The 18,012-nt window shown below is 33.9% G+C and overlaps 1 protein-coding gene across 1 annotated transcript in view; it reads left to right on the top strand.

The window, feature by feature from the left end:
* Positions 1-12,359: 12,359 nt before the first annotated feature.
* Positions 12,360-18,012, top strand: part of LOC106475174 (protein odd-skipped-related 2-like) — a 54,244-nt gene continuing 48,591 nt past the window's right edge. The window contains exons 1-2 of the mRNA XM_013935874.2: positions 12,360-12,567; positions 13,182-13,254. Of these exons, the coding sequence (XP_013791328.2) occupies positions 13,236-13,254 (19 nt within the window). The 5' untranslated portion in view covers positions 12,360-12,567; positions 13,182-13,235. The remainder of the gene's footprint in view (positions 12,568-13,181; positions 13,255-18,012) is intronic.

Raw genomic sequence — 18,012 nt, 5'->3', positions numbered from 1 at the left:
CAGCGCTGGCCGTGCCTAATATAGCAGTGTAAGACTAGAGGGAATGCAGCTAGTCATCCCCGCCCACCGCTAACTCTTGGGCTACTCTTTTACCAACGAATAGTGGGATTGACCGTCACTTTATAACGCCCCCACGGCTGAAAGAGCGAGTATGTTTAGTGTGACGGGGATTCGAACTCGCGACCCTCAGATTGCGAGTCGAGTTCCTTAACCACCTGGTCATGCCGGGCCGTGTTGGCAATCTAAACATGCTCAGAATTACATGCTTCACACGGTTTGTAACATCTATTATAAGTTATAAAAAATAATAAATAACATGTAAATCAAAACCATTTCATACATTAATCATGACTAGCTCTTACATTATGTTTCTGTCTATTAGTACCCGTGTAGTGCTGTTTTTTTTTCATGTCAAATTCCTCACCAGCAAAGGATCATCAACTTCCATTAACACACGTAATTTTATATTGTAAAAGTAAATACTGTATGGTAAAAGAGTATGAGTAGTAATGTGATAAATTCCTACAACTATTTAATATGTTTTTCCCGATATTATACTAAATATATTTAAAAATTATACAGTGATAACCGTTTTAATTATTTTATTTGAATTCGTAATACTAAGAAACCATAGTTGAAGTATTAACTAAATATTATATTCTTTCTAAATATTTACAAATCTGCTTTAATAATATATATGTTGAAAAGCTGAAATGGATTTCCACTGTAGACATAAAGTATTGGCTTATTCAGTGATTAAGCGTTAGGAACGATAATTTAGGATTTTTATGCACAACAGTTGAGAAACACGGTACTAGAAGCTGCCTTTTAAATCTGTTTCAGATTATTTGTCTAAAAAAAAAGCAGGTTGTTAAAATGGAAAATTTTGAGTCAATAAATACGTAATATAAACTGTAAAGTCCTACAAAGACTCCATTTTTGCTCTACACGAATAGCCTTTTGAATCTGGAATTGTATTCTAGCATTAAATTATTAAAATATTTTATACTTGTTATTGGCAATAGAATTATAAGTTGCATTAATAATGATTTAGCTTCATGTTACTATACCAATAATAATATTATTTTTTTATTCATTATCATTCAAATTATTACGATGACGAGTTTATTAGGGTTGCGGGTTGTTAATAATGTTTTATTGTCCATATGTTGGCCGTAGGGTTATCTGTAATAAAATAAATTTGAATTCCAAAATCTCTCCGTGCACAAACTAAATTTATTAAACGTCTACACGTCCTGTTTCACTTTAGTACTTACTAGAAAGCAAACTCACTTATGGACAGTAGACGTAGCGATTTCAAACCGGTTTTGCAAACCGAACCGGATAACATTTTCAAAATTTGAGTTATGGTGAGAAATAAATAAAATATAGTCTGTTTAACGATACCTTATTCAATTTTGAAACTATAGTTGTTACGACTGAGTGACATGACTGCAGATATATAGTAGTTTTTCGTTCATTAGATTAAGACTTAAACAACGTATAAGGTGTTCTACGATGACCAATAGATCATGCTGTTACAGGTCACTAACCTATCATCAGCTTTTAGTTCCGTTTGATCTCTTTGGAAACCATGAATAAAAGAAATAGATGAGTCTTTCACTTGATGATACAAAGTTACTACGTTGAGAAGAACGTGAGCGAAATATAAACATTACTTGAATTTCAAGCACAGAAAACTGATATACAATGCTAGCGAAACTCGGAAAGTTAGTTTATGAGACACATAATATCTTATACATGATTTATAAACAAAGTTTTACAAACTTACAAGCAATATAAAATCTTTTTTCTAGTCTGGAACTTCCTTGGTATCTTATCGAGGGTTCACGATGAACGAGTTACTTACGAGATGATGTAGGTACGATTCGCTTCGCGGGAAGCTAGCTTTGCCCTTCGTTGTTCATTAGCCACACACGCCGAGTTTTCCACGATGAAGTTAGGTAATGTTTTCGTAAAAGTGCTAATGTCCGATGAGAATCCACTGAAGTTAAATGATTTGTAATGTTCGAACTTTGTAAATGCTCCTGGTCAAATATCTGAAGTTTTCCGATTGATAAGCATTATAAAAAATCACAGTTATAGCTTCCAAAGTTTATAGCACACTAACTATAGCAAACTAATAATAGATACTCTACTTTGGCGTGTAGCCAAAGTACTTTGGTTATATTTATAGGCATGTGGAGAGTTTCTAGAAAATTCAGATTACGTAACAATACAAAGCTCCATTAAACGTTCACGAACAAACATATATTGTTGATTCTTACATTCGAGAATCTTCTACAACTTTATACAATAGGCGGGAGTTTCGCAATACAAATTTAACACTATAAGCTATGCATATTTCGAAATATAAACTTAATTTAAACAAACGTTGATATTAAAATGAATATATAATAATAAATCCGTCACACACACAGCAATGATAAGTATGGAAAACTAGGGCCTTTTAAGACGACGTACCCACTGCGGGGATTCCTGGCAGAGAGAACTGAGAGGGGGGAAAAAGTGGAGATGAATAGGCAAGTTTGGTGCTATAAAGAACTGTTAACCACACATATTGTTGTGACGATTTTAGATAACAAAGTTTTACAGAAGACAGTAATACTCTGAAATAAGATAAACAAGTATATCCTACAGTGTTGTCTCAGTGGCTATCAGTTGTCTCTAGCACCAAAACTCGCCTATTCATCTTCACTTTCTTCTTGATTATTACCTTATATTATTATTCCCTTCACAACAATACCTTGAAGTGTTTCTTGATTATTACACTCTTACTGTTATTCCCTTCACAACAATACCTTGAAGTGTTTCTTGATTATTACACTCTTACTTTTATTCCATTCACAATAGTATCGCGGAGTGTTTCTTGATTAATACACTGTTACTATTATTCACTTTTGTTTTTTGATACTATTCTGGGGCGAATTTTTAAACGACATGTTGAAAGCGTATAAAATTTACTTGATAAACGAAATATCTACTCTTATATCATATTTTACTGGTACTGGTACGAATGTAAATGGGAGTGTGTAACGCCGCCAGCATAATGAAGTGAGCCATAATTTGTTATTAATTTAAAATGCACCTAAAATAGCTTCAATATGATGGAAAACGTTTAAGCACAATCAATCCAAGTATATATATATATGTATACATATATAATATAACTCAGCGAACACAATTCAACATTAGCAATTAAAGCAATTACGTAATTATAAAGTTGTTATTATGTGTACAAATGTAGATGTAAACGTGATGTTGTTAATATGTGTACAAATGTAGATGTAAACGAAGTTCTTGATATTAATGTAAATGTAGATGTAAACATGAAGTAGTTAATATGTATACAAGTGTACATGTAAACATGAATTTATTAATATTAATACAAATGTAGTGTAATCAGGACCTTATTAATATGCATACAAACGTACACGTAAACATGAAATTGTTAATTCGTTTGTATACAAGTGAGTAGCTTGGTACAAAATTCTAAAACAAACAGATAACTGGGTATCACTGATATGCATAATTCTCAGGACATATGGTGTTCTGTCACCTCGTTCATTATAAAAGCCAACATACTTGCATACCAAGACCAGTTCGTACATGAGAGTTGTCATAAATCATAGACGAAAGCTGCGCAACAAAATAGTTACGTTTAAAGAACAGTTTTAAGTACAGCTGGATTATGCGTCTTGTTTTGTTATATATATATCAACTCTCAGTAGGAAAACAGAAAGTATACGATAGATAAAATACCTTGTGCTTGGTTTCGCAGTACAACAACCAATAAAATGTTTCTGTTTTATGTTGTCAGTTACACTGCTGTAAAAATTGGCAATGTATGTTTCCACACGATTCTGCTATAGTAAAGTAGCTATTATTTTTGTCTTTATGTTGGATAGCGACACTTAGTTTCCACACCATACATGTGAAGGTAACAACAATGATTAAAGTACAGATAAAATTCTACTGAAAGGGGGTGGGGGAAACAATGCACACAATAAGGTACATTCTTTTTATAAAAAAGCACACAAGTGGAAAGCACCAATTCATGATGGCAAGAACAAACAAGTGGTTATTCTACACTTTGACCCTAACAACCACCCCCTGATATTATTAAGTATCTTGCTTTAAAATCAGTGACTGAGACAAGTTTCGAAGAATTATGCAATATTTTATTTGAACTCTCGTGGAATTATTCAAATAATTATTTAAAAAAAGATACAAGTTTGCGTTTTATCTTTCCATACGGGTTTTCTTTAGATTCACAAGTTTCCATCGTTATAAATCTTGCATCTCTCCAGATGACACCCGTAAGGTAAAATTATGTACAAATTAAGTTCGGTGTGTAACAGATAACTGACGAAAAGTGGAATTTGCATGCCTGCATGTTCTGTGTCTATTAGCCTACATCAATAAATCTAACGGATCATCTGTGAACTAAGATAATATAGTTATTTTATTGCGTTTTTAGTTACAATATTCATTTGCGCAGAATAGATGAATATACGATACCGTATTACCCCTAATTAAAGCCCCTCTCTAATTATTGCCCCCCCCCCATTTTTATAAATCTTACCTTGTGTGACAGCAATGGTAATCCAACATATAATCCTTTACTGTAATCCACTTTATTACCGTGATTTTGACTGCAATAGTAATCCAACATATAATCCACTTTTATTACCGCCATTTTGATTTAATAAAAGAAAAACAAACAAACACACTTATTAGCATTGAAATCAACAAATCACACGTGAAACATCAGCGATCCCCCTTTTGCAGTTTGCAACGCCCCGGGGGCGTTAATTAGAAGCAATACGTATATAGTAACAAAGATTCGTAAGGTAACAGAACTACAAGACTACTAAAAACTTCTTAAACACAAGCCTAATCTCCTAATTTAGAATATTCAAAAATTTCATTTTAATATTCTCAAGATGAGAATACACATATTATCTTTCAAATGCTCTTTAAAATATTATAATTTTATTCACAAAAGCAAATAAACAAAAGCAGTCAGTTCGTTTAATACATAATCCAATGATCACGCGTACTTACACAATGTTAGAGATATATTTTTTAAAATATCATAATTTTTTCCACGAAAAACAAAGGCAGTCCAGTTGTTTAATACACAACCCAAAGGACATGCGTACTTGTAAAAAGTTATTGATAGTCGAAAAACGCAGTCGATATTTTTTTAATATAATATTTTTTTTTTTCGTAAGAATAGAGACAGGGTTGAAAACCTGAAGAAACGTTCACCATAATAATTCTTAATATTTTGACGTAGAAGTTTCAAATGACAACGAGATAGCTAATGTTTGTACATGCACGTAAGGTTTCTTATGAGTTAACCTTTGTTTTACGGCATAGTTTACATGTTTCTCTCCAGATATTATGATTTGACCCATGACCTCTTGTTAGAATATGATTATCAGTAATCCTAAAAAACGTTTGAGAGGCGACGTTTCAGTCTGTTGGTGCAATTAGTCTTAATGAAGACCCGTACTAGCTGACCCAAATGTCTTGAAATATGTGAACGAAGACCGTTAAAATATCTCACATAAACTTTTGATGTTGTTAATTATAGATTTTGATGAGGAAAACTATTATCCATTACATCTCGATACGATTCACACAAAATGAGGGTTTCCCCCCAAAATGACACGTTCTTCACTATTAAAAAGGTTCTGATAAACAAAAATTCTCTATAAAACAAATCTAATACACGACCTTTAGTAAAATGTACGCAACCCGTACAAATAACCTCGTCAAATTTTAATTATTTGTTTCATGAAAAACTAAACAACCTTGTACTGATTTAGGATTTGGGATAACAAAACTACTTAAAAGGGACTTCCTTGTGAAACGATACTTTCTTCATTTTCAGTAAGATTCAGACCCACAAAAATTCAGTACTCAATTTAAAATCTACACACAGTTTTTCCAAAGTGATTATCAAAATGAGGACTTCCTCGAAAACGGATAAACTCTTAATTCTTACATACCGAAAGGCTCGTTTCAAACTGGTATAGCATACATTGTTAACAAGCAAGGTAACATATAAATGAAGAGTGAGAAAAGTCATATTTCTTACATGTACAATAAGTATAAATCCCTTCTAACAAATACTTTTCCAAATATCTAATTTATTTTGCAAATAAATATTTATCGTTTCAAGAATCATGCCAAAAAATGACCATCTTTTAATGTAACAATTCTGAAAAAGTAATCTTTTACTGTAAATTTAATTACATATTTGTCCATCTTGAAACATAACCAGTTATTGTGAGCTTACTCAAATATTTATACATCTTAAAATACTAATCTTCTAGTGTCACACTCTCAGTAAATAATCTTCAATTTGAGAAATCATAGGCACAATTTTCCAAACTTCATTGCGATCGTACGTAAACCTTCTAAAACATAAATTTTCTTCTTAACACAATTACTTTAAAATATAATACTTGCTTCCCTCGAGTCTTTGCCTTAGAAATGTCTAACACTCAGCGCTTAACTTCCACTTTTGGCTAATAACAACATTTATTGTGTGTATAACATTGTACAATATGTTACCATACGCAACCACTAAGTTCTTAACATCACTATTGTCAGGATATCACCTCTGTCAGTGCACTCGAATGCTTTACTGTTTACAAAAAAAAAATTTCAGTGTGAACAATTTGAGCGAGTGATCCCAACATGAGTTTTCTCGGACACTTTAATAATGTAGCAATCTCGAGAATTATAGTAACGTCAACAAATTGGACTCTTAACTTAAGCTTTTGCAATCATGGACACTTAAAGTGATCTCCTACATTAAACTAAAGGAGAACAATGTCGGATAGGACAGGTAATTAGTGTTAACAATTTTAGAAACTGAAGTAATGTGAACGATCATAGCAATAACGCTACAATAACGTGTTGGCCTGGCATGACCTATTGGTTAAGGCACTCGACTCACAACCTGCAAGCCACGCTCTCGAACCCCCGTCACCAAACATGCCCGCCCTTTCAGCCGTGGGGACGTTATAATGTGACGGTCAATCCCACTATTCGTTGGTATAAGAGTAGCCCAAGAGTTGGCAGTGAGGGGTGATCACTAGCTGCCTTCCCTCTAGTCTTACACTGCTAAATTAGGGACGGCTAGCGCGGATAGCCCTCGTGTAGCTTTGCGTGAAATACAAAAACAAACAAACAATAACGACTAGTGCAGATAGTTTTTGTGCAGCTTCGTGTAACGAATAACCGAAACAAACAAATCCTGTTACAACATTGTTAAAACATCTAATTTGGTATCTAAGAGGTTTGACGAAGGCAATTCTGATTTTCCATCTAGTCACTGATAATGCTTTCATTGTAGGGTGTAACAAATAATCTATAGATTCACTGTAAAAACACCGAACAACAGCATCACTGACAATGAAGGTTGAACAATGGATTTTCATCAGGCACATAAAATAATGCTCTTGAGTGCATATCCAAAATACTTGTTTTCTATAACTGAACTATTTTCGTAATCTTTGGGATGTCATCAGATTCTAATCGTTTTAAAATTTCTTCCCTAAAAGTTGAAGCAATTCAGTTTGAATGTATTACTTACTCCACGTACTCCCCGCGTCTCACTTCATTTGGCACAACTCATCGAACATCCATGTTGTAAGTCTCCGTCGTACTTTTAAGCGTACTGTGCTAATTTGCTATCATTTTCAAGTTCCTCACACACAAATCTTGACAAAATAATTAAATTTTTGCACCTTGGCTTTTGACCCAAATATAATATACCAAAGAAAATCACTTTCAAATGACTCATGAGATGGTCCCCAAAAATGGAGGATCAAGAGATTTGAGGGGCTTTCAGGTTTGATCGAATCGACTTACTTCAAAACTGGCATCAACACATAAGAAACCTCTAAAAACAATAATATAATTGAGATTTTGGAAATTCTCAAACTTCAAGTGTAGATGAAAGGGTTTGGGGGTACTTTCAGGACTGGATCCACTGTCTCAAACAAGTGTAGATGAAAGGGTTTGGGGGTACTTTCAGGACTGGATCCACTGTCTCAAACAAGTGTAGATGAAAGGGTTTGGGGGTACTTTCAGGACTGGATCCACTGTCTCAAACTTCAAGTGTAGATGAAAGGGTTTGGGGGTACTTTCAGGACTGGATCCACTGATTTATACGAAAATTGCCATGGACATGTAAGGTATCGTTCTGAATAAGTACTTCCTTCTAGATTTTCGAATTTTCATTTGAGGCCCCCCAGTTGATGGATCAGAGGAGTTTTGGGGCTCTCAAGATTGGCTGCATGAGCTTACAAGAAAACTGTCAAAAATGAAGAGTGTAAGTTTTGGCTTAATTGATGTTTGTTTTTCGTCCATTTCATCATTAACTTACTAGTGTTTATGTATTACGGAATTATATTTCCAGACTTTAAGATGTTGCGAACCATCTGTTTAGTTCTTATCTTATCTTCCAAGTGCATTTGTTTTGTTAGGATGGTATTAGTTGATTGTAAAGGAATTCTTCTGGAGGGTTTGCGTCATTCATACAGTGAATGATAAATAATTTTTAATTCGAATTGACACAGACATAAATTTCCAAGCATCGTCACATTCACACATAACCTTTCTAGAACACTAAATTTTGAAATCTTAAGTTCTCGAGTAAAATATGTATTCATCTTCGACTTGAAAGTATTCAGTTTCAGTTCTAGCACTGAATCTACCTAGTGTGTATAATATTGTACCTGATGTTATCTCTCTTCATTAATTCATTCCCACATAATTTTTTTCGCGTGAGCTCTTCCCTCAGTATATTAGAATATTTACAGAAAACAACCTTTCAATGTGATACATTTCAGCGAGTAGTCTCAACGTGAAGTTCCTCTAAATTCTAAGCATTAATATAACGTGAACAGTTTTGAACACCAATTATTCATGTGAACAGTTTCGGTTGCTGAAATTGAAAGTTGGCGATTCTCATTCACTACTACTTGACAGTATAGAACACTGGACATCAACCTTTCGCGCTATTAGCATTTTTAAAATCTTATTTTCCCAGACAATTATACATAAGTTGCTTACGTCAACACTTATTACCACCGTCTCTTTAGCATTAGCACTTTCAGACACTGAATACTAAAGTTAGCATTTTGAACGCTGATGATTTTAGTGTTTTAGCTTGACCATACAGATTAAGTTCGATTGTAATTACTATTAACTAAGGTTTTATAACTCGAGAATTCTTATTCAAAATCCTTCTCGAAATTAATTTTATGATTCAAATATAAAAACAGATACAGCAATTAATTTTATAAACAGAGACGCTCAACAACTGAAGTTTGTAGGTGTTATCTGTTTGAATACAAGTTTGTTTTGTTTATCAACCTGATCAGATACATGCTAGCTCTGGTACGATAAACCCTTATTCTTAAATCTCCATCTCTCAAAATGAAAATTACCAAAATGAGTGATTTTCAATTTTTTTTTATCGTGTGTAATAATTACAGATGCTATCATTAGAACACAGTTTCTATATTCTTGTTTGTTTGTTTTGTTATTACCCACAAAGCTAAACAATGAACCCTCTGTGCTGTGCCCACCACGGGTATCCAAACCCAGTTTTTAGTGTTATAAGCTTTCAGACTAACCGCTGAGCCATGGGTGGGGGCGCTTTCAAACGCAAGAGTGGTCGTACTTCACAACACTGTCCTCTACTGTTCGCACTCTCGAATCTAACTTTCTAAACTACATTCAGAGGCTAGTTTATAAGTGTGTCGTTACATTATAACGTGAGCACTCTTGAAAATATCTCTTTTTTTAAGTATATCATTAATATATATATATATATATGTTATCAACACCCAATTATATTCTAGAATTCAAACATTTTAATGTCAGTTCTTCCAATTTCATTAAATGAAACTGAAAACACTAACTTTCTATTCAAAGCACTATAATCCCCCAGTTTTACAGAGACTTACTTTCACTGTAATACCCGTTCGCTAAGAAGTAAGTTTCTAAAAATATCAACATCAGTGTATTCCCTATCAGATAATGATCTTATATTAATCTTTCATTTAATCGTACATAGCCTTTTAACCTTATAGGACGTTTGAGCACTTAAATATCAGGAGAGAACTACTCCGTATGAAACTTTCATTAGGTTAATGTGATCAATGTTGAAAACTAACCACCTGATAAGATCAGTTTCGGAAGCCTAACTAATAACGTCAGCACCAGCCTTTTTCGATATTCTTGTTTGACAAATTTTTCACATGTTCCAATTTTATATCCAAAAAATAACAACATTTAACGTAAGACTTTGGTAAGAACTGGAATACTAGGAAAGGTCTGAGAAATATGTTTCTAACGTGAGTATATTTGGAAACAGTATGATAATATATTTTTGCTTAGTAGGCCTATACATATATAAAGCCATTATGTAATTTTTCTTTTGAAACCGACTATCAAAACAAAACTTCCTTCTGTGGCCAACAGAATACAATAACTGGATACGATAACGCTTAACATGTAGCTTAGTAGCACATTAACAGCTGATTGTTCTTTTTTATGTTAATACGAAAAACTTTCTTTACTCAAATCTGTTAAGTTTGGTTGTTTGTTTGTTTTGAATTTCGCGCGAAGCTACACGAGGGATATCTGCGCTAGCCGTCCCTAATTTAGCAGTGAAAGACTAGAGGGAAGGCATCTAGTCATCACCACCCACCGCCAACTCTTGGGCTACTCTTTTACCAACGAATAGTGGGATTGACCGTCACATTATAACGCCCCCAAGGCTGAAAGGGTGAGCATGTTTGGTGCGATGGGGATTAGAACCCGCGACCCTCAGATTGCGAGTTGAGCACCTTAATCACCTGGCCATGCCGGGCCGAATCTGTTAAGTCTTTTAACTTGTAAAGTTCTATTACTATTTAGACAACATTTATATTTATGTTCTTGTAACTTATATAGTTAAACCAGACTGTGATGACCGCGTTTTATAATTGTGTGACTGTTTGGTAGCATTGTTAGTATGCGTATAGTAAGGGCGAAGTAGATTTACAGTTGACATTTATCTAATCTGCATATAATATATACTTAAAAAGACGCTGTATTTTCTATATGATAACCTTAAGCATATAATATATATATTTCAATTAATACAACCAATTTATGGCTTTTGATTTACTGTAGGACGTGACTCACTGTTCCACGTTGTTTAACCTCTATATTAAGGCACGGATATTCTCATATTAATTATCAAGCTTTGTAGTATATCTCACATATATTTCTTTTATACATAGAAATGCACATAACACTCATATAGAAGTAAGAATTGAAAAATAAACAGTAAAAATGCATTGTAATTCGACACTTTTCACATCTTTAAATATTTTAATAGGAATATAACTAGACTTTTCCCCTTGAACTACGTCTTTCTGAGGATATAACAATAGTTTGATGTTTCTATAACATGTACCTCAATATACTAGCATTGGGAATATAGCTAGACTTTTCCCCTTGAACTACGTCTGTCTGAGGATATAACAATAGTTTGATGCTTCTATAACATGTACCTCAATATACTAGCATTGGGAATATAGCTAGACTTTTCCCCTTGTACTACGTCTGTCTGAGGATATAACAATAGTTTGATGCTTCTATAACATGTACCTCAATATACTAGCATTGGGAATATAGCTAGACTTTTCCCCTTGTACTACGTCTGTCTGAGGATATAACAATAGTTTGATGCTTCTATAACATGTACCTCAATATACTAGCATTGGGAATATAGCTAGACTTTTCCCCTTGAACTACGTCTGTCCGAGGATATAACAATAGTTTGATGCTTCTATAACATGCACCTCAGTTCCCGCAACTAAAATTTAAAGATAAAAAGCCTATTTTATACCGCAAATGTTTCTCTATACGTAGTTGAAAGAAGTGCGACACAATAAAATCAGGAGTTTATCATTTTCATTATCCGTGTTTATGGAATGATAACTTGAAAGTAATAACAAGACTGCCATATTTTACCCCCCCCCCCCTTTGAAGCCTGTTGTAATACTTGTCAATGTAACACCGAATATTATGAAACGTTTGCATGAATATAAGCACTAAGAGAATTTGGCATCATTCCAGTTTCACACAACTCCAATGGCTACTACTAATACTGATTGTTGATTGGTGAAAACACTTTGTCTCAGCTGGGAAACCTGCAGAGAATTCCTCCAATAAGAATAGAGAAAGGAGGAGTACAAAGTGTAGATTTGCCTGTAGATTGTTTAGAAATGGTCTACACTTTGCGGTTACTAGTCTTTTCCCGTGACTCTCAAGATACTGTCCAACCGCTGTAACTGAAGCTGCTGGAAGTGAATGCGCTCCTGTTCTTTTTTCACTTTTCTGCTGCTGTTCGTGCTCCCGCGCAGAATTCTCTTCATTTTCAGCCCGCCTTCGCTTTGCTTGTTGTTTTTTTTTATTTGCTAGAGGGAGCCACGCTACTTCACTCGTTTGTTACTGCAAAAGGTAAGCAGACAAAATAGACTCAGTTCATGATTTGCTGGAACTGCTTTTATCCCTATTATCAACTTTAATTACTGAAGTAAAACTGATTAGTAAGTTAAAGTTTAACATAAAACCATATACCATATACCGGATGAGAAATATTATTAACAATTTTAAACTTGTTTACAAATAATACAGTTTAACTTGTCAGCAAAATGCGTGACATTTTATTATTTCTAAATTTTTCAACACATACAACACCAAGTTACTAATTGTGACAAAATCTAATCTACTTACTAGAAACATATTCAAGTAATAATTATTGATTGTTAGCATTTTTTGTCTAATAAAATTAAATAAACAAAGTAAAAGTTTTGCAGGTGAATAAAACAAAAAATTGCAATTATTCAAAACATACGTTTAAAACGCTAAGGTGAAATGTTTTAGTCTTCAAAACTTAATGTATATTTTTTTCTATCTAAACACACGTAGTTCTTAGTGTTCTACTTGGTTACGGACTTAGATGTAATTGTTCAGTCATTCAGTACCACATATATGTTGAGTACATTGATATCAGTGTTATTTTCTTTCCAAATCAAACATTATACCGGACATGAATTTCTTGTCCCACACAGCATCGCTTGGATACAGGAAGTGCCTGAAAATCTTCACTTTGCAAGATTTAAGTGATGTATCACGCTGAATTCGGTGAGTAGACTGTGATTTAATTCCTTTTTTAAAATGTATTGTGTTCTTCAACTCGGAGGTTTACAGGACGGATAGATATATGAATAATGTGAGCAAACATGTTTTACATTTTAAACTGTATCATAGCAAGGTGAACAAAACCCGAGGGCTGTTGCTTGTAATGATAGATTGCAAACATAAAAAAATCATTTAGCAGTGAAAGAGTACAAAATGTTTGTATGTGTAAAAAACAAAAAACTACATCAGTTATTTCTCAGACCTATCAGAAATACAAAATTCATTTGGATCTCATACTTGTCACCGATCTCGCTGGGCTGATGAGAGTTGGTACAGTTCGAAACTGTAGCATTGGGATTTGTTCTGAGAAAATAAGTTACATATTTAAAACTATAACCTATTTTTATTACAAAGTTAGGAAATGTACAATACAGTGCTTGAGACGAAGCTTTTCTATATCGCGTTATTTTTCAGTACTTTAACTTTGCAGAGCAGATACTAATATTGATAAACTCATGTAAACGGTATTTCGGACGAGAAAAACAAATAAAACGCATAGTTATGTTCAATTCTTTAACTCCGCAGAGTAGAGACTGTTGTTGATAAACTCATGTAAGCTGTGTTTCATGAGAGTAAAATTAATAATGTGTACATTTTTGTTCAGTAGAGAGCACGGAAGATTTGTAGATAGTATCTGGAACATGGCTCACAAGAGTGTGAACCTTCATTTGAAACATAGACACATAGACTAACATGTGCAAATAACACTTAAGATACTCACTAAATGTGTTTGAACAGTTATTGTATTAATAAGCAAAAGAATTGGAATGAATAACAAAATGTTGCCTATTTTTGTAGCTATCAAACATACGAAGAATCAGTATCGTGCAGTGTGTATGGTTGTGGAGAGTTTGTACTAACTTTGCATAGACAGTACTTAATATATTCAAATATTGTCATTTATGCTGGTTATGAGTTTTCTTTTTACGAGTGCAACCATGACTGCATAGGGAAATGCGATCAACATTAGAGTATGGGTTTATTTTTTGTCACTGGTGTAAATTGAGGTAAGGTAGTCTTATTCGAGGACGTCGTTAATTAGGCTTGTCCTCTTTCTAGCAGTTTTTATCATATTTATGTAAAAAATACGAGTATTAAGTTATGTTGCCCTGTCATCGATGCGAGACGATGTCTTCAAGTTCGTTTTTTTCAACTAACGCGCGCTCCACGTGCTTAGAGTGTCCGTGCTTAAGACGCTTACATACAAACTTTTTGTATAGCTATAAAGACCGTTTGAGCAACGGTGACTCGAACACACATACATTCACAATTAAAATCACAAATGTTTTTCAAATTTGACTCAAAGAATTTTAATACTCGTTTTAATACTCAAAATTTGTAATTTAATATCACTCATCCCCTGAAAAGAAAAGAAAAAGGTGTTATATCGATTTTTTGGATACGACAATTTGGTATATCATTATTGCTGGTTTGAATAGTGAAATGGAAACTAACGGTGTCGAAATAAATGCCTGAAGGAAATACGGTAGTGGTGAAAAATACTTTTTCCATAAATTATCTGGGCAGGAGTTGGCCCTGCACGTGTATGTGGTAAAGTTCTGTGTTTCGGAGCTGACGAACTGGGTTCAAACCCGTGCGATACCACAAAATATTCTCCGCACCTTAAAGCAGTGGGTGCGTTATAAGAGTGAAAGTCAATTTCTTAGCGTATATAGTAGCTGGTAGGGTATTGGTCAATAGTTCAAAAATAGGGGCGAAAGCCTTAATAGCTTTGCCATAAATACAAAATAGAAATGCATAAGTCGTTAGAAACGATTCTCCAAACAAAATGAATTAAAAGATTGAATATATTGTAATTTTATTCAGGTAATCTTGCGCTACTTTCGTTTGACAAGTTTCATCCACTTCAAGTGTTAAAGGTACATTTTTCTATCTTTCGAATGGGCGACAAAACAAATAGGAGCCAAAACGTACCTCACGAACCTGTTATGATGGCTCTAAGTGCCATAATGTGTTTCCATGGGCCAGTAAAAGTGCCGACACTGAGCGGTAAATCAATTTTACAAAGGAAAACGTACGTGGACCGGATAAAAGCTTTTGGACCTCTTATCAAGAGTAAACAAAACAAATCCCTGCCGACTAATTCAAAATTACCGATACAATTCACCACAAAGCGGCACTTTCTTTTTATGAAACTTTCTGTGACTCAGGAAGAAATAAACAGTCGTACCGGTATACCGCCTAAACTACCGTTCTTTGATACCTGTAAGTCCAGAATTTTTATGCAGATATTTATAATCGAACTTTCTTTCACTTATGCCTACATTTAGTTAATTAGTTTGTTTGTTTCCGAATTTTACGAAAAGTTACACGAGGATTATTCTACGCATTACCGTCCCTATAATTTTTAACTGATAGATTAGAGGGAAGACAGCTAGCGAACAGCACCTACCGCCAACTCTTAGACTACTTTTGTCTAACCGAACGTGGGGGTTTCACCGTCACTCTTATAATTCGCTCACAAGTGCTGAGTAAGTTTTTACGACAACAGGTCGCGAACCATGATCTATCTTATTCACAGCCTGGGCATACGATCTACTTAACTACTTTTGGCCCCTTAAGTTAAGTAACTTTCAGATTTAGACATAACATTTGTACAAATGCTATTAAACACCATAGGACTTTTCAATGCCATATATACAGATATTACCTTTTTTGAACTTTTTGCATATAAAAATGAGTCAGATGTCATATCTGCCTTTAAGTGTTGACGTTATGGTAGATTTTGGTTTTTGATTTAAATATTTAAATACTAATATAGTTTTATTCGTCATCACAACTAAATGCTTTCTTCTTGTAAGTATCATAAAAGCAGCGTATTTTAGATTAGTGTGATGTAGTTAAATCACGCACGTCTGTGAGACTGGTTGGTTAGCAACATAGTAGTAAACAGCATTTAAGCATTCTTTTGTCTGCATGACTGGTTAGGTAGCAACGTAACAGTGAATAGAAGTATATACAATATTGTTTTGTTTGCGAGACTGGTTGGCTAGCAACGTAACAGTAAATGGAAGTATGTACAACATTATTTTATTTGCGAGGCCGGTCGGCTAGCAACGTAACAGTTAATAAAAGTATGCGTAACATTCTTTTGTCCGTGAGACTGGTTGGATAGTAACGTAACAGTGAATAGAAGTATACACAACATTCTTTTGTCTGCGAGACTGGTTGGAAAGTGACGTATCAATATACAGATATACACAACAGTTTTCTGTTTGAGAGACTGGTTGGATAGTGACGTATCAATATACAGATATACACAACAGTTTTCTATTTGGGAGACTTGTAGGTTAGCAACAAATAGAAGTACGCAATATTCTTTTGTTGTGAGTTGGGATAATGACAAATGAAGTAAGTGATATACTGCGAAAGCTGATTGGCTATTTTCAAGTGAAATGAACCAACTTACTTCTTGGATTCCTGTTTAATCACCACGTCCTGAACTCTGTCCCAATTGAAAAATATTCCTAATTTGCGGTATAAAATTTTTGTGAAATCTCATTATTTTGTAGAGAAAATCCACAAGGTCATATTATTCCAACTATCAAATATGCCATTAAAGAAAAGGCATGAAAGTTTTGCCAAATGTTCTAGCTATAGATCTACATGGATGTTTGCATCATCTCTGAATACATCTAGAGACAAAAACAACAACCATAACCCAATCGCTTTCATAAGATAGACCTTCCTTCATGAAGGACAAGAAAAGTCTACCTTTCGAAAATTCTGGAGTTATTTTCGTCCTTAACTAATTTTTTTAGCCTACGTGTTTCCATAACATCATGACTGAATACATCTAGTCATGCAATAGATTGCTTAAAATTGCAGTACATTGTATGTGTGATTTTCATATTTGTAGATGGGCTTCTTCACATAATATAGATTCTGAATACAGTGTCAATTATAATCTGAATAACTGGAGTTTAATACTCATTTCAACAACCCTTTATTCTCTTAAAGTGGTAGCTTTATTAATCCTCCTTTCATGCAGTGACAGAAAGGAGTTATTTCTATGACTTAGATATAAAATCTACTATTTATGTCGACAACCTTTATGAAAATGTAAGGGGAGCTCAAAGCTTAATCAGCTCATATAATCATAATTTAAAGTTGTATAAACTATGTAAACTTACAAAGATTTACAACAACAAAAATCTGTTTTAACCACAGTGTTATGTTGAATAAACACTATGACTATATTGGTGAACGAGCACAGTGTTTTCTAAATACTCATATAAATATTATACCAACATCACTTCTAAAATTTTCACTACATGTGTTGTTGCAATAATTATGCAAGGGACATTATCGTGGAATGATTTTAAAGAAATTTATCAAGTTTAACACTAGTGAGGAGAGACAGGAAGCATGTTTGATGGTTTGGGATATAGAGCTATGAGTGAGAAGACAAAAAAGTCTGGAAGTAGGCCATATAGAACTGAATGCATAAATGGCTTCCAATAATTTTCCTTTACCTCATCAGAAAAAGTGTTAGCAAATTCGATCTATATGTTCAGTAGAACTGTAACACATATTCTTACTTATTATACTACAGAATATCTTAGGCTTACCGTGGTGACATAAGGAAGTACGTGCAGACGTTATTAACTAAATATATTTTCATGTATTGTGTGTTTGTTTTGAATTTCGCGCAAAGCTACACGAGGGCTATCTGCGCTA

This window comes from Limulus polyphemus, unplaced genomic scaffold (genome assembly GCF_000517525.1).
Source record: "Limulus polyphemus unplaced genomic scaffold, Limulus_polyphemus-2.1.2 Scaffold145, whole genome shotgun sequence".
Taxonomy (NCBI): Eukaryota; Metazoa; Arthropoda; class Merostomata; order Xiphosura; family Limulidae; genus Limulus; species Limulus polyphemus.
The sequence above is the reverse complement of the archived record's forward strand: the minus strand, read 5'-3'. Positions and strand labels throughout refer to the sequence as shown.